The sequence below is a fragment of the Pollachius pollachius genome (assembly GCF_949987615.1).
Source record: "Pollachius pollachius genome assembly, chromosome: 2".
Lineage (NCBI taxonomy): Eukaryota > Metazoa > Chordata > Actinopteri > Gadiformes > Gadidae > Pollachius > Pollachius pollachius.
In genome coordinates this window covers 32090176-32107675 of record NC_136935.1, presented here as the reverse complement: position 1 = coordinate 32107675, position 17500 = coordinate 32090176, and the positions used below count along the sequence as shown (strand labels likewise).

General features: G+C 50.5%; 1 protein-coding gene across 1 annotated transcript in view; it reads left to right on the top strand.

Moving 5' to 3' along the window:
- The window catches only part of LOC307070912 (phospholipid-transporting ATPase ABCA1-like), a 36954-nt gene that overhangs the window by 13705 nt on the left and 5749 nt on the right, over positions 1 to 17500 (top strand). Inside the window, exons 7-40 of the mRNA XM_079729668.1 lie at positions 482 to 673; positions 1316 to 1405; positions 4180 to 4426; positions 5092 to 5231; positions 5582 to 5698; positions 6011 to 6214; positions 6890 to 7098; positions 7202 to 7378; positions 8048 to 8270; positions 8490 to 8711; positions 8952 to 9156; positions 9486 to 9599; positions 9836 to 10010; positions 10142 to 10273; positions 10440 to 10579; positions 10728 to 10865; positions 11161 to 11457; positions 11698 to 11900; positions 12056 to 12107; positions 12414 to 12521; positions 12616 to 12764; positions 12952 to 13076; positions 13422 to 13520; positions 13716 to 13905; positions 14038 to 14132; positions 14347 to 14379; positions 14482 to 14587; positions 15008 to 15082; positions 15437 to 15606; positions 15885 to 16062; positions 16212 to 16327; positions 16559 to 16703; positions 17010 to 17133; positions 17348 to 17477. Coding sequence (XP_079585794.1) covers positions 482 to 673; positions 1316 to 1405; positions 4180 to 4426; positions 5092 to 5231; positions 5582 to 5698; positions 6011 to 6214; positions 6890 to 7098; positions 7202 to 7378; positions 8048 to 8270; positions 8490 to 8711; positions 8952 to 9156; positions 9486 to 9599; positions 9836 to 10010; positions 10142 to 10273; positions 10440 to 10579; positions 10728 to 10865; positions 11161 to 11457; positions 11698 to 11900; positions 12056 to 12107; positions 12414 to 12521; positions 12616 to 12764; positions 12952 to 13076; positions 13422 to 13520; positions 13716 to 13905; positions 14038 to 14132; positions 14347 to 14379; positions 14482 to 14587; positions 15008 to 15082; positions 15437 to 15606; positions 15885 to 16062; positions 16212 to 16327; positions 16559 to 16703; positions 17010 to 17133; positions 17348 to 17477 — 5120 coding nt within the window. The remainder of the gene's footprint in view (positions 1 to 481; positions 674 to 1315; positions 1406 to 4179; positions 4427 to 5091; positions 5232 to 5581; positions 5699 to 6010; positions 6215 to 6889; positions 7099 to 7201; positions 7379 to 8047; positions 8271 to 8489; positions 8712 to 8951; positions 9157 to 9485; positions 9600 to 9835; positions 10011 to 10141; positions 10274 to 10439; positions 10580 to 10727; positions 10866 to 11160; positions 11458 to 11697; positions 11901 to 12055; positions 12108 to 12413; positions 12522 to 12615; positions 12765 to 12951; positions 13077 to 13421; positions 13521 to 13715; positions 13906 to 14037; positions 14133 to 14346; positions 14380 to 14481; positions 14588 to 15007; positions 15083 to 15436; positions 15607 to 15884; positions 16063 to 16211; positions 16328 to 16558; positions 16704 to 17009; positions 17134 to 17347; positions 17478 to 17500) is intronic.

The following is a 17500-nucleotide window of genomic DNA, read 5'->3' as shown; positions in this document are numbered from 1 at the left end:
CCAACAGTTATTTAACTGCTACTAACTCATTAAGTTGAGTTACACAGACACACACACACACACACACACACACACACACACACATGCACACACTTACAGAGTCACTCCTAGTGGGTCCTCCTCAATATTGCTAGAAGATCCTCAGATCTCCATCCTCTGTCAGTAGTATCCCCGTGGAGCTGTTCCCCGACGTCCACTTTGGGATCAGACGTAGAACAACATTTAGGGGCTGTGGTTACATCCCGCAAAAAGGACCTTTATTGTTGACCATTGTGTGGTCAACAAAGGGGGAAGTTGACCACACTATGTCCCGGGGAGACGTGCACACGCTTCGTGTTTTCCTGTTACCTAAAGCTGCCAAAGTTCTGGCCCTTCACTGAGCGTCGTGCTTCCCATATCTGAGCACAGGGCACTGAGAGTATTTCCCATACCAATAAAGCTTGTTTTGAATTTCAATGTAAACATGAGTTCTGCCCGCCAGGTGCTGACCAAAGGGTTCGGCTTCCACCTGCGGGACCTGTGCAACGCCACGTCCCTGGAGGAGTTCGTCCACATCGCTGACGGCAACGTGTCCCAACTCACACAGGAAATCATCTGCAACTCCTCAAGCAACTGGCTGGACAGCGCCCAGAGTCACTTCCTATCCAACCTGGACTTCCTCAAACCGATCAGGGTACGTTGACCTGTCTGTCAGTTTTAATGTGTGCCTCTCTGTCTGTCTATGTTGTCTTTCTGAAGTGGTTGTCTGTCTGTCTGTCTATCTGTCTATCTCTGTCTGTCTGTGTGTCTATCTGTGTGCCTGTCTATCCGTCTGCCTTGTGGTTTCAGTCTCATCCATTTGAAAATCATGGCAAAAGATCCCATGATCCTTTGTTTTGGGAGCTGAAGTTAGCTGACATACTTCATTGCTAATATGCAACGTAGCAGGAGTCTCAGCCACGCTAGGTGCTGTCGCCACTGAACTCTGGGAACACTGATATTATTCTGACCCTCAGAGGGTGGGGGGGGGGGGGGGGGCTACAACAACAGGTCAGGGAGGAAGGGATGGCTCTGGTGGATTTCTAGTGTCAACACCGCGTTCCTCTGCACTTCAGCTGGCCTCAACCATTCCTCAGTGTGTTGTGTGTTGTGTGTGCATGTGTTCCTGCATGCCTGCGTGCGTGCGTGTGTGCGTGTGCGCCGGGGTCTCGGTGAGATATATTTGTCATATACACACACGACACACAGACAGGCAGACAGAGACATATACACACAAAGACATTGTCCCCAGTGCTATGACTACTTAATATGAACTGTAATAACGTCTCCATTCCAGAAGGATGTGAGGTCGGACCCCAAGGTGGTACAGGACGTTTCCCTGGCAACGGACAGCCTTCTGGAGAGCCTAGGATCACTGGCTGTGGAGGTAAAGACACACACACACACATACACACAAACGCAACCCACGGACACTCACACAATCCTAAATATGTTCAACATTGCTGATGCAATGTTGAACATATTGGTTGTTTGAGTCTGAAACTTCAGGAATGTGCCTCAGTGATGATGTCACAGCCTCAGACAGGCCAAGTTCATTTGGTTTGTCTTTGGTCCGTCTGAGGTGATCTCACACAGGGACATCTCGGGAAGGGGTTTGCCACCCACTGGTGGTGCAGAGTACTGCGGCCACATTCCCTTCCCCTGCAGCAAGCATCCAGGCCGTTTACCAGGTGCTTGTTGTGGGGGACGGTTGTCACTAAGATCCTGCTTGTCTAGTCTTCCTTCCAGGAGTGATCAATAACCAGAGGAACTCGTTAAGCACTCGTTAAGACCAATCCTGACGCGATTAACGGCTTCTAATAATTACACACCATTCACTTATACCAATACTCTCATGCCTGTCCGTCCTGTTTTCTGTCTGTCAATCCGTCCATCTATATTTGTTCCTGTCGGTGTTTCAATGTCTATCCGTCTGTCTGCCTGTCTGTCTGCCTGTGTGTGTCTGTAGGTCTACCTGTCTACCCGTCTTTCTTCCCCTAAGTAGATCAAGGTGTTTATTGGCAGCAGGGTTCGGAATAATCTCCACGTTCAGCTGTTACCAAGGCGCTAAAATGGTTAACCCAGCTAACCGCTATCTGCTAATCTTCAATTAGCACGGCGCTTCTTTGAGTGACACGGGGGAGGGGCTGATTAAAGTCTCTGATTCTCCCTGCTGAGAAAGGGGTGCTTTCATCTGGGGGTCACCTCAAGATGAAAGAACACCTCCCAGGGTTAGACTTAGCATTAGCCGGCGATAGCGGCTAAGGCTAAACTATTCAGCAGTGATGAAACAAAACCCAAGTGCTCATTAACTCATGCTTATCATTGTGACAAATAAAAGGCAAACCAAAGATTATTACTTTCCATCATCCAATCCTGACCTGTTTTATATCACCACAAATGACCCGACAAACAAAGGAAGCACAGCATTTAAAGAAAGAACCTACTGACGTGTGGTCAGGATTTGTTGGTTTGCTGTGGCATCCTATGAAGAAAGAGAGAGAGAGAGAGAGAGAGAGAGAGTCAGACGGAGAGAGACAGGAAGAGGGAGAGGAAGAGAGAGAGGCTTTGAACTAGAGTAACCTCCAAGCTCAGAGAACGCAGGTTATTCTCGGGCATTGTGTTCCGCATTCCAGTCTTTCTGTCTGCGTGTGTGCGTGTATATCTGTGTTCGTGTATATCTGTGTGCATGCGTGTGTGTGTGTGTGTGTGTGTGTGTCAGTGTGTGTTTGTTAAAGTCTTGCCTTCAAGGACATGTTCTGTAACACAAAATACTGTCTGGCAGGAGCACATAGACACACACCAGCAGGTGTACTTGTTAAGCAGACGTACTTCTTAATGTGTCATTAGAGAAGAGACGGGTTACTATCGGTCAACCCTGTTCCCACACACCCAAACACACACACACACACTCACTAACACATTCAGCCCACACAAACACACCCAAACACTAGCACACACAAACACACGCTCACACTCACAATAACACACGCAAAGGAAGAGAGAAGCATGTGATTAGTTGATATGATGGGAACCGGGGTTCTCTCTCTATCTGTCTCTCTGTCTCCCCCTCTGTTTCTCTCTCTTTCTCATTCTCTCGTTGTCTCTATCTATGTCTCTCTCTCTCTCTCTCTCTCTCTCTATCATTCTCTCTTTGTCTCTCTCTCTCTCTCTCTCTCTCTCTATCATTCTCTCTTTGTCTCTCTGTCTCTCTGTCTCTCTTTTCTCTCTCTCTCTCTCTCTCTCTCTCTGTCTCTCTGTCTCTCTTTTCTCTCTCTCTCTCTCTTTTCTCTCTCTCTCTCTCTCTCTCTCTCTCTCTCTCTCTCTCTCTCTCTCGTGCATGGTGTTACTCTAGGTTAACCGGCTGGTTGAGCCTGGTTTGCCAGGTTATTGTGGGGGCAGTTGTCCACCCAGCTGACTCAACCATGCAAATTATTTCACATGAAACTTGCCCTGGGGTGAGTGCCTGGTGACTGTTTCAAACCCGGGTCTGTGATTATCACCACATAATATTCCAGCAGCCTGTCAGCTATTTCAGCTGCAGGGGACATTAAGTTCTGTTACTGTGTTACTCTGCTATCCTACCAGGTCCCCGTTGTCTGAACTGAATCATGCACACACATGCACAAACACACACACACACACACACACACACACACACACACACACACACACACACACACACACACACACACAGGGAGATAGCGCAGAGAACGGTAGCCACTTTATCTCAGAAGCTAAGTGTTCCTGAGATAAATGCACCATAAACTCAGGAAATACTACAGTAGCCTTGGAAACTGTACAACAGCATTGGCATAGCATTAGCACGGCTACTAGTGAGTGAAGATGAACCAAAGAAAACTTGAATGGAGATCATATTACCATACTCCAACAATATAGTTATAATTGATAGCACAATACAGAACCACTATAAAATGAATATAAAATATTAACACAATTGGAATATATAGCAGTATCAACATAAAACCTGTCTCTCTTCCTTTCCCCCCTCTCTGTCTCTCTCTCATTCCCCCCCCCCCCCCATCCCCCCTATCTCTGTCTCTCTGTCTCCCTTTATCCCTGCCCCATCCCCCCCTCTCCCTCTCTCTTTCTCTCCCCCTTCTGTCTCCCCCCCCCCCCCCCCCCCCCCCCCCCCCCCAGCTGGCCAGTATGGACAGCTGGCGGGACCTCCGTCAGGAGGTGCAGTACCTGAGCTCCCCCCTGCCCCAGGGCTCCCCCGGGCTGGTCTACCAGGCCGTGTCCCGCATCGTGTGCGGTCACCCTGAGGGGGGCGGCCTGCAGATCAAGTCCCTCAACTGGTACGAGGACAACAACTACAAGGCCCTGTTCGGTCACCATGGCAACGACAGCGACAACGAGCCCACCACCGCCTACGACAACACCTCCAGTGAGTGTGACCTCATTGGGGCGAGTGTGACCTCGTCGTGACCTAGCTGACCTCAACGGCCCCTCACACGTTACAGGTGTGGGGGGTCAACGAGCGTGTGTGTTGGTGTGCAGTATTGGTGTGCCCCCTACTGTGACACTATCATGGTTGAGTGTGTTGGTGTGTATTATAATGGTTGTGTGTTGGGTGTATTATAATGGTTGTGTGTTGGGTGTATTATAATGGTTGTGTGTTGGTGTGTATTATAATGGTTGTGTGTTGGCGTGTATCATAATGGTTGGGTGTATTATAATGGTTGTGTGTTGGTGTGTATTATAATGGTTGTGTGTTGGCGTGTATTATAATGGTTTTGTGTTGGGTGTATTATAATGGTTGTGTGTTGGGTGTATTATAATGGTTGTGTGTTGGTGTGTATTATAATGGTTGTGTGTTGGTGTGTATTATAATGGTTGTGTGTTGGGTGTATTATAATGGTTGTGTGTTGGCGTGTATTATAATGGTTGTGTGTTGGGTGTATTATTATGGTTGTGTGTTGGGTGTATTATAATGGTTGTGTGTTGGGTGTATTATAATGGCTGTGTGTTGGGTGTATTATTATGGTTGTGTGTTGTGTGTATTATAATCTGTGTGTTGCGTGTATACTAATGTGTGTGTGTTGTGTGCAGCCCCCTATTGTAACAGTCTGATGAAGACTCTGGAGGCCAGCCCGATCTCCAGGATGATCTGGAGAGCTCTGAAACCGCTGCTGATGGGAAAGATCCTGTACACCCCCGACACGCCCGCTACACAGCGCATCATACACGAGGTACGTTCACTGTTGTTTCATTATAGCTACAGTATAGGGACATTATAGTTACATTAGAGTTACATTACATTATAGTAACAGAATAGTTACATTTTAGTTACATAACATTATAGTTACATTTTTGTTACATTTAAGTTAGCTTACATTATAGTAACATTATAGTTACATTTTAGTTGCGTTACATCATAGTTACATTATATTAAAGTTACATAATATTCGAGTTACATTACATTACATTTACACTGTGACATTATGTTTACATCCATTACAATATATTACATGACATCATTTCATATGATGGTGTGTGTGTGCGTGTGTGTGTGTGTGTGTGTGTGTGTGTTTGTGTGCAGGTAAACAAGACCTTCCAGGAGCTGGGGGTGCTGAGGGACCTGGGGGGCATGTGGGAGGAGATGAAACCCAAGGTGTTGAACTTCCTGGAGAACAGCAGCGAGATGGACATGGTCCGGGTAGGTCCGCATGCCGCAGGCCGATGTCAAAGGGATCTCCTGTTTGATGAATGAAAATCAACTTAACAAAGAAAAAACACATAGTAAGGATTACCCGTACTTTATGGAGAACAAACATCGTAACTACAACTCTTCAGTCTTGGGCTGACTCAACAGATACAACAACAACCGTCCTTTGCGGGTGATATAATGGTAGTGCATCTTCACATAGAGAACACTGCTCTCTGCTGGTGGCAAAACAGTACTGCATCCTCACATAGAGAACACTGCCCTCTGCTGGTAATAACACGATACTGATTCCTCTCCCACCAGACGCTGCTCCAGAACAACGCAAGCGCGGCGTTCTTCAACAATCGCCTGGGCGACACCCAGTGGACCGTGGAGGACGTGTCCCACTTCCTGTCCAAGACGGCAGAGGAGGTGGGGGAGGGAGCAAAACGGGCGGGGGGCTACACCTGGAGGGAGGTCTTCAACGAGACTGACCAGGCCATCCTCACCATCTCCCGCTTCATGGAGGTGAGAGCCTGTGTGTGTGTGCGGCTATGTGTGTGTGTGTGCGGCTATGTGTGTGTGTGTGTGTGCCTTGAACATGTATCATTCAATACAAGCAACTCGACTTTTGTCATAAACAAAGGGTGTGTTTCAACAATCAGAAAGCAGGGAATCCACATTTTAATGAAATAAACAAATCCAAACAAATACATCCAAACGGTCACGCTTCTTCAAAAGAGCGAGACCGTTTGACGGCTCCCGATCAAATCCATTACAACCTCCTGTTTACAATCTTCTATGCAACCGTCTGACCGACTAGATTACACAGGGTCACTGGGAAAACCATCCAACCAGGACAAAGACCTTCCTCAGCATTATAGGCACGCCGGCATGGCCTTAATGTCGCTTTGGATTCCGTAGCACCATGACATCAACCAGGCCTGAACTGTAGACGAGGCCTTGTTGTGGACAAGCAGAAGGTGTTGTGTACAGTGTACGGTGTACGGTGTTGTGTACAGGCCCAGGGTCTGTTGGCGGGACTCAGACGGAGAAATGTTACATGTTATGCTTATAATACTTGATGCGCTAGTATTATTCCAGCTCCTTCTGTGGTTAATCCCTTGTGAGATGCTGAACTTTCTCTCCCCCCTCCCTCTACCCTACCTAATCCCCCCCCCCCCTTCTTGCCCCCTCCCCCAGTGTGTGAACCTGGACAAGCTGGAGCCTGTTGCTAACGAGGAGCGGCTGGTCAACAAGTCCATGGGTCTCCTTAGCAACCAGAAGTTCTGGGCGGGCATCGTGTTTCCCGACATCGCCCACGGCAACGCTTCAGACCTGCCCGCCAATGTCAACTACAAGATCCGCATGGACATCGACAACGTGGAGCGCACCAATAAGATCAAGGACGGGTGAGATGGATGTGGTTGCCACAGAACAACCAACTACTCTATAATAGAAGGGTAGTATGACTGTTGTACTACTGTTATACTAACGTGCGCTCCTGGTCTATAGGTACTGGGACCCTGGTCCCAGGGCGGACCCCTTTGAGGACCTGCGCTACATCTGGGGGGGGTTCTCCTACCTGCAGGACGTCATTGAGCAAGGCATCATCCGGGCCGTCACCGGGTCCAAGGAGAAGACCGGCGTCTACATCCAGCAGATGCCCTACCCCTGCTTCGTAGACGACGTGTAAGACCCCCTTCTACTACCTAGACTACTAGACCCTAACCTACTAGACCCTACCCTCCTAGACCCTACCCTACTAGACCCTACCTTAATATACCCTACCCTACTAGACCCTACCCTCCTAGACCCTACCCTACTAGACCCTACCTTAATAGACCCCTTCTACTACCTAAATCCTACCCTACTTGTTCCCTACCCTACTAGACCCTACCCTACTAGTTCCCTACCCTTCTAGACCCTACCCTACTAGACCCTACCTTAATAGACCCCTTCTACTACCTAAACCCTACCCTACTAGTTCCCTACCCTACTTAACCCTACCCTACTAGTTCCCTACCCTACTAAACCCTACCCTACTAGTTCCCTGCCCTACTAGACCCTACCCTACTAGTTCCCTACCCTGCTAGACCCTACCCTACTAGACCCTACCCTACCATACCCTACCTTACTAGACCCCTTCTACTACCTAAACCCTACCCTACTAGTTCCCTACCCTACTTAACCCTACCCTACTAGTTCCCTACCCTACTAAACCCTACCCTACTAGACCCCACTTTCAAGATTCTGTTTGAGAGAAATGGATGGAAAGAAAGTTTGTGTTCCTTATTTACCTCTCTCTCTCTCTCTCTCTCTCTCTCTCTCTCTCTCTCTCTCTCTCTCTCCCTCCCCCAGCTTCCTGCGTGTGATGAGTCGCTCCATGCCCCTGTTCATGACCCTGGCCTGGATGTACTCGGTGGCCATCATCATTAAGGGCGTGGTCTACGAGAAGGAGGCACGGCTTAAGGAGACCATGCGGATCATGGGATTGGACAACGGCACCCTGTGGCTCAGCTGGTTCATCAGCAGCCTCATCCCCCTGCTGGTCAGCGCCGCGCTGCTGGTGGTCCTGCTCAAGGTAACACACACACACACTCACTCACTCACTCACTCACTCACTCACTCACTCACTCACTCACTCACTCACTCACTCACTCACTCACTCACTCACTCACTCACTCACTCACTCACTCACTCACTCACTCACTCACTCACTCACTCACTCACTCACTCACACACACACACACACTTATGCAAACAAACAGATGTTGACTCTGTCCTCCCTCTCCCTCCCAAGATGGGGAACCTGCTGCCCTACAGCGACCCGGGGGTCATCTTCCTGTTCCTGTCGTGCTACGCCGTGGTGACCATCATGCAGTGCTTCCTCATCAGCACGCTGTTCTCCCGCGCCAACCTGGCGGCGGCGTGCGGGGGCATCATCTACTTCATGCACTACCTGCCCTACGTACTGTGTGTGGCCTGGCAGGACTACGTCAGCTATACCGCCAAGGTCCTGGTGGTACGTAGACCCACCGCACCGCGGCTCAGGGGGGCCCCACTTGGGGAGAGGGCCCCACTCTGGGGTCAGCTGATCTGCATAAGGGGATGCTGGGAACCTTCACTAGAGTTCACTCTTGTCTGACCTCCTCACACTCAGATCAATCTGACCACCTTACACTCAGATCCCTCTGACCTCACCAATGTTGTTTAAGTTAATGATCAGTACCAGCCATTAACCCCCTCCGCCTCCCCCCTCCAGAGCGTCCTCTCCCCGGTGGCGTTCGGCTTCGGCTGTGAGTACTTTGCGCTATTCGAGGAGCAGGGCGTGGGCATCCACTGGTCCAACCTGCTGAACAGCCCCCTGGAGGAGGACAGCTACAACATCACCACCTCCATGTGCATCATGATGGCCGACGCCGTGCTCTACGGGCTCCTCACCTGGTACATCGAGGCCGTCTTCCCCGGTGAGGAGGGCTTTCATCTGGGGACCGACCCGGACAGGGTTGGGGCTGGGGGGGGGGTTATGGTTGAGGCGAGAGTTAGGATAAGGATTGGGTTAGGATTAGGTTTAGGTTTAGGGTTGGGTCTAGGATTATGTTTAGGATTAGGGTTGGCTATGATTAGGGTTAGGTGTTGGGGTTAGGGTGAGGATAAGCATTAGGGCTTGGGTAGGGGTTGGCTTCAGGATTGGGGATAGTGATAGGACCTGTATTAGACTATCATACCTGTGTTGTTGAATATCTCTCCATAGGGAGCAGAGCTGGTTGTAATGTAATGCTTGTTTCCTGCACAGGCATGTACGGCATCCCCAGACCCTGGTACTTCCCCTTCACCAGAACCTACTGGTGTGGAGAGAAGCAGAACACCAACGTCGCCGGCTCTGAGGGCGACCACGGCAACGCCGAAGGTAGGCAGGGCCCAAGGGGTCATGACCTGAGTGGTAGAATACATGAGTCCAGTTCCAAAAAGGGTAACTCGGTGTACCTCTAGGCATCAAACACCCGCGGTTGACTCCAAATCACGGGGTGGATTTGTTTTACTTGGCGGACCCAAATCAAACTGTCATCAGCGGCGACGTACTAGAAAGCCCTTGACGATGGGTGAGGTTTCCATGGTGACGAGCATGTTTTGCGTCTCCCTCAGCCGTGTGCGTGGAGGAGGAGCCGTCGCACATCGAGCCGGGCGTGTACATCAAGAACCTGGTGAAGGTGTATAACCATGGCAACAAGCTGGCCGTGGACGGGCTGACGCTGGGCTTCTACGAAGGACACATCACCTCCTTCCTGGGACACAATGGAGCCGGCAAGACCACCACCATGTAAGACCTGGATACTGAACTCCCACAAAGGCGTTGTCCAATGGTCAATGTTTAGTCATTGATTCTGAAATTAAGCAGCACTGATCTTCAATTCTGATTGGCCCACTGTGTTCTTGTCCTCTCCCTGATAGGTCGATCCTGACCGGCCTGTTCCCGCCCACCTCTGGCACCGCCTACATCATGGGGAAGGACATACGCACCGAACTCAGCAGCATTCGCCAGAACCTGGGGGTCTGTCCCCAGCACAACGTCCTGTTCAGCATGTAGGCATTCACACACCTCAATCTGTACTCTGGTCTGGACGCTGAGGCTAGGCTCAGGTCTAGACCCTCAGATCAGTCTAGACACCTCATTTTAAATATCATAGTATTAATCGTCTTCATACCTCACACCACCCCCTCTGTGATCGTTTGGATTGGTCTGGTGTAGGCTGACGGTGGAGGAGCACATCTGGTTCTACGCCCGTCTGAAGGGCCTGTCGGAGGACAAGGTGAAGGCGGAGATGGAGCAGATCGTCAACGACATGGGCCTGCCCCACAAACGCCAGTCACGCACTAGCACCCTCTCGGGTCAGTGGGCCTTCCCCCACCACAACAACACCCCAACAGAACAACAATAATACAACAACAACAACAGTAACACAATCCAACGCAACAACGACACACCGGTGATAATAATGAGCTCACCAACATTGTTCTCTGTGTTTGTGGCGTCCAGGTGGGATGCAGAGGAAGCTGTCCGTGGCCCTGGCCTTCGTCGGGGGGTCAAAGGTCGTGATCCTGGACGAGCCGACCGCCGGGGTGGACCCGTACGCCCGCAGGGGCATCTGGGACCTGCTGCTGAAGTACCGACAGGGTAAGACCAACACACAGCTCAGGGCGTCTCCGTGGCCACCGCTGTCTGTCAGTCTCACAGGATATAGGGTCGCTTCTTTTTAAGTTTATGTACGATGGGCAGTACTTCAGTGTATCTAAGGGATACTTAGGAGGTCGGTAAGGAGCCAGGACACTAGGGTCAGCACCCTTCCATTGCCTTGGGATCTTTAGCTACTAGATGAAGCCCCTGGGTGCACCTTAATGTCTCGTCCCAAAGGCGCAGCCCTCCCATGACTGCACAACCCCCCTCACCCCTCCTCTCCCCCTCCTCCCAGGCCGCACAATCATCCTGTCCACGCACCACATGGACGAGGCCGACATCCTGGGCGACCGCATCGCCATCATCTCCCACGGGAAGCTGTGCTGCGTGGGCTCCTCCCTGTTCCTGAAGACCCAGCTGGGGACAGGCTACTACCTGACCCTGGTGAAGAGGGACTGCGACCTGCCGCTGCAGTCCTGCCGCAACTCCGCCAGCACCGTGTCCTACAGCAAGAAGAAGGACGACAGCGTGTCGGAGAGCAGCTCTGACGCCGGGCTGGGCAGTGAACCAGAGAGCGAAACCACCACCATCGGTAGGTCAACAACTCACTAACCCCCTCGGGAATGTGTCATGGTGCGTGTGGGGGCGCTGCTATAAAGGAAAATACATACAAGATACAAAAATACTAAATGCAACTGCTCAGGATAAAAAGGTTCCAGAAGCTCTCCCAGTTGTATGTACTTGGACCTTAGGAAGAGCGATGAGGAAGGATGAATCAGTACTGAAACAAGCCCTGGTTCTCCTCTGACCTCTCCTCTCTTGGGCTCCCCAGACGTGTCCCTGATCTCCAACGTGATCTTCAAGCACGTCCCCGAGGCGCGGCTTGTGGAGGACCTGGGACACGAGCTCACCTACGTGCTGCCCCACCAGTCGGCCAAGGACGGCGCCTTTGTGGAGCTCTTCCACGAGATCGACGACCGCCTCTCCTACCTCGGCATCTCCAGCTACGGCATCTCCGACACCACCCTGGAGGAGGTGAGCAGGGAGGGAGGGAGGTGACAGGAGGGAGGGAGGGAGGGTGGAGAGCTGGAAGTCGGCATCAGAAATCTTCTTGTTGGTCCTGAGATCAGTGTCAAAACAACTTGTTCAGTTTTATGGAGCTCCTTGTTTCCTCTCCATCTCCTTTACAGATCTTCCTCAAGGTGGCTGAGGACAGCGGCGTAGACGCTGCAGAACTCTCAGGTTGGCAACAGTTACTTTCAATGCTCTTGCTATGATTAAGTTCTTAACATCGAGGTTCATGTCATGTTGTAAACCTTGATTTGCACATGAGCCAATAGCTGACACTTTTTAACTAACAGCAAGCAGCTAACAACAAATATTAACCACTGATAGCTAAGAGCTAATAGCTAACAGCTTATTGCTGATGTCTAATGGCTTATATTGAATGGGGCAAATTGCTATTATTTAACTGTTAGCAGCTAATGCCTAAAATTGATCAGCTAAAATCCCAAGCTTAACACGATGCTCTGTTTTGGTCATCCACAGCCGACGGTGTGTTGCCCACTCGATCCCGCCGGCGCCACGCGTTCGGAGACCACCAGAGCTGCTTGAAGCCCTTCACAGAGGATGACTTTGAATTCAACGACTCCGAAGGTGAGCAACGAAGAACTACGCAACCCAGCATGCACTGCTGCATTGTGTTGATGTTACTGAACAAATGATAAATGTATGAATATATGCTCTCCAGAATCTCGCGAGACGGATTGGCTGGGAGGGGCCGATGGGAAGGGGTCTTTCCAAGTCAAAGGTTGGACGCTGAAGAGGCAGCAGTTTGTGGCATTACTATGGAAACGCTTCCTGTACGCCCGACGCTCCCGCAAAGGATTCTTCGCCCAGGTAAAGCCAACTCTTTGCAAAATATTCAGTTGGTTAGTGGTGAGTTAGGTGGTGCAGTTTCTAGATAGTTTGGTTCTAAACCAGTTTTGGTGATATTTTCAGACAGTTGGGTTCTTAAACAGTGAGCATTGGTGACGTTTTTGGACCGATGGGTTGTTAATCGATGAGTTTCCTCTTGTTTTTCCAGATTGTTCTGCCTGCTGTGTTTGTGTGTGTTGCACTGGTCTTCAGTCTGATCGTGCCTCCGTTTGGAAAGTACCCGAGCCTGGCTCTGGACCCGGGGATGTACGAAGAACAGTTCACTTTCATCAGGTACCCCCTAACTACCCAGCACTCACTAGCTACAATCCTACCCACCTAGCTAGCTTCCTACCCACTTAGCTAGCTTCCTACCTACCTTTCTCCCTATAGGGTTCACCTTCGCTTGGTACCTACCTCCCTACCTCACTACCACCAACCCAATATACCTACCTACCTCTAGTATTCTCCAAAAGGCCTGCTCTACTGTACTATAATATACCGTAACATACTCTACTGTGGTCTACTGTACTGTAACACGCTCTACTGTATTCAACTGTACTATAATATACTGTAACATACTCTACTGTACCCTACTGTGGTCTACTGTACTGTAACACACTCTGCTGTGCTCTCCAGTAACGACGCTCCAGAGGACCTCCACGCCAGCAGACTGCAGGGGGCGCTGATGGACAACCCTGGCTTCGGGACGCGCTGCATGGAGGGAGAACCGTTGCGGTGAGACGGCGCTCCTGTTGTGCCAATAGCATCATCCCATATTATCGGGTCTCTCTTCACTCTCTGTCTGTCTCACTCTATGAGTCGAGGGAGATCTGAGCGTTGAGTTCAGAGCTTCACATCACAACAACACAGTCGACAGTTCAATCCTAGCAACAATGACAGGTGATAACGGAGCACTGCTATCGGTTGCAGGGATGCGGCGTGTGCAGTGCTGGAAGAGGATTGGTCGTTGCCTGACGTAACGGCCTCTGTGCGGGACATGTTGGAGAATGGGAACTGGACCATGGACCACCCCTCCCCCCTCTGCCAGTGTTCCTGTGATGGACAGAAGAAAATGCTGCCCGAGTGTCCCGCCGGAGCAGGGGGACTGCCCCCCCCTGAGGTACACAGCACACACATACTGTATAACAAACATACAAACACACTGCTCAACACACACACACACTGTTAAACACACAAACACACACTGTATAACACAGACACACAGCAGTCTGACGTCACCATTTGGTTCCAGCTAAGGGTCACTGGGACGGACACGCTGCAGAACCTGACGGGGAGGAACGTCTCCGACTACCTGGTCAAGACCTACGCCCAGATCATCAGCAAGAGGTCAGTCACCACCTCCACCTTCACCCCCTCTTTCACCTCCTCTTCTCCTACTCCTCCAACACCTCCTCCTCCTCCTTCTCATCCTCCTTCAGGACCTACTCCTCCTTTATCACCTCCTCCTCCTCCTCCTTTACCCCCTCCTCCACTTCTGCACCACCTAAATCTCATCGTTGAACTATCAATCTAACTAACGTTGGTCTTTGTTTCCCCGCAGCTTGAAGAACAAGCTCTGGGTGAATGAGTTCAGGTAGGTTTCCACTGCTCCAAAACGGTCTCCTGTTTTTACTGCATATCTGAGGTGCTCTGATCACTCCTTCCCGGTTGGTATTAACTGAGCTTGCTCCTGCAGGTACGGTGGCTTCTCATTGGGTGCAAGGAGCGCCCAGTACCTCCCCCCCAGCGATGACGTGGACGAGGCTGTGGCCCAGCTCAGGAGACGCTTCCGCCTGGAGAGGGTGAGTCTAGCTAGCTCCACCTAGCCTCACCCAGCATCATGAAGCACCACCTAGCCTCCTGAATACCCACCTCGTTACATGTGTCACCACCTAGCATAATTTAGAATCATATAACATCACCTAGCATCATGTAGAATCCTGAAGCATCTACAAGCTTCATGTATCACCACCTAGCATCATTTAGCACAACCTAGCATCATGTAACACTACCTTTCAACATGTATCGACACCTAGAATCAGGTTGTATCATAAAGCCCCACCTAGCATCATGCAGCGCCACCTATTGGTCTTTTGCATCATGTTGCACCACCTAGCATCATGTAGCCCCACCAAGCATTATGTAGCTCCACCTAGCATTATGCATCCTGATGTGGCATCACCTAGCATCATGTAGCCTCACTATTCTACGTCTCTCCCCAGGGAACCTCTGCTGACCGGTTCTTCCGCAGTCTGTCCAGCTTCATCCAGGGTCTGGACACTAAAAATAATGTTAAGGTGAATACTCACGCACACACTCACCCACACGCACACACAAACACTCACACTCACTTCCACTCATACACACACGCACACAAACAAACACACACAAATGCACAAATGTACACACACACGCACACACACAAACACTCACTTCCACTCATACACACACACACACACACACACAAACAAACACAAACACGCACACACACACACACACACACACAGGTGTATACAACTCTTGCTTAGACCGCAGAATAGGAATCTGAGCTTCCCCTCTTTGTCTTCCCTGTCCTCCTCCTGCCCCTCCTCCTCCTCCTCCTGCCCCTCCTCCTCCTCCTCCTCCTCCTCCTCCTCCTGCTCCTGTTGTAGATCTGGTTCAACAACAAGGGATGGCACAGTATGGGCTCCTTCCTCAACGTGATGAACAACGGGATCCTGCGCGCCAGCCTGCCCCAGGGGAAGAACCCCGCCCACTACGGCATCACCGCCTTCAACCACCCCCTCAACCTGACCAAGGAGCAGGTGTCCCAGGCCGCCCTGTGAGTCCCCCGCCATGCACCTGTACACCCTTTCCTTACTTCCTGCTGGTTATCCAGAAGGAGTAAGCAGTAAATCCACTCTAAATACTTACTGTACCTCCTTACTACCTGCTTGTTATCCAGAAGAAGTAGTAAATCCACTCTAAATGCTGTGGATTAAACCCTTCCAACATACAATTTGGATTAAATCATTCCAACACTCCAGATGTACTCGTCTATGTATTGGGTGTCTCTGGCGTTGACCCTTAGTGCTATGTCTCCCCGCTCTCCCCCCTCAGGATGACCACGTCGGTGGACGTCCTGGTGTCCATCTGTGTGATCTTCGCCATGTCCTTCGTGCCGGCCAGCTTCGTGGTGTTCCTGATCCAGGAGAGGGTGAACAAGGCCAAGCACATGCAGTTCATCAGCGGGGTGCAGCCCGTCCTCTACTGGGTGGCGAACTTCATCTGGGACATGGTGAGACCCCAAAGAGGCCATACAGGGTGGGGAGGGGTTACTCATTTGGCGTGTTTTTAGGGCCAAAAGAAACAACCTTAACCTTAAAAGCTAGCAATGTCCTTTGTTTGCATGTGTGTAAGACCCCAGCCCTCTGTTCTCCGTTCCAGTGTAACTACGTGGTCCCCGCCACGCTGGTCATCCTTATATTCGTGTGCTTCCAACAAGAGGCCTACGTGTCCTCCACCAACCTGCCGGTACTTGCTCTGCTGCTGCTGTTCTACGGGTGAGGAACACGTCCAGAACCTGCTTCACCTGGATCAACGGGCCCTAATCGGCTTCATCTCGATTACCATGCCATAACCGGTTTAATCCTTTAGAAACGCCTGGTTAAGTGTGTTTAGCGTGCCTTAAGGTCCCTTAACCTGTTATAACTTGTGCTGATGCTTGTTTGGTAATGCAAGATGCTCAGGATACCTCTGCTGACGCATGCTGCGCTGTGTCCCTGTGTCTCCAGGTGGGCCATCACTCCCCTGATGTACCCGGCCTCTTTCTTCTTTAAGATCCCCAGCACCGCCTACGTGGTCCTGACCAGCGTCAACATCCTCATCGGCATCAACGGCAGTGTCTCCACCTTCGTGCTGGAGCTGTTCGGCAGCAATGTAATAACCTATAGACTCTCTTTAATTAGTGTACGGTCCTGGTGTAATAACCTATAGACTCTCTTTAATTAGTCTACAGTGTAATAACTATAGACTCTTTAATTACTCTACAGTGTAATAACTTATACTCTCTTCAATTAGTCTACAGTGTAATAACCTATACTCTCTTTAATTAGTCTACAGTGTAATAACCTATAGACGCTTTAATTAGTCTACAGTCCTAGTTTTGAGGAAATAATTGATTCAATGAATTGTAAACGTCACACAGTTGCCCACACTTCTTGACATGTTCTTGCCGTGTTCCAGGAGGTGGGCGGCATCAATGACATCCTGAAGAACGTGTTCCTCATCTTCCCCCACTTCTGCCTGGGCCGCGGCCTCATCGACATGGTGAAGAACCAGGCCATGTCGGACGCGCTGGAGCGCTTTGGTACGTCTACTGAGCCGCCACAGACGCCTGCAGACGCAGCGTCTATTTGAACCATACTCCACACACACAGATGATGCTTGATCCTTGAGACATAGACAATATGAAGGTTTCTTTTTCACCGGGAGTGTGAGGGGACCCTGTAACTTTAGATGTAACTTGGTCCTGGTTAGCCCACTTTGTTAAGCGTTCCGTGATGTTCTCTGGGGTTCTGCAGGTGAGAACCGGTTCCGTTCTCCACTGGCCTGGGACATGGTCGGGAAGAACCTGTTCGCCATGGCTGTTCAGGGCGTGGTCTTCTTCTGCATCACTCTGCTCATCCAATACCGCTTCTGCCTCAAGAACAGGTAGGCGGGATCTTCTCTCTGAT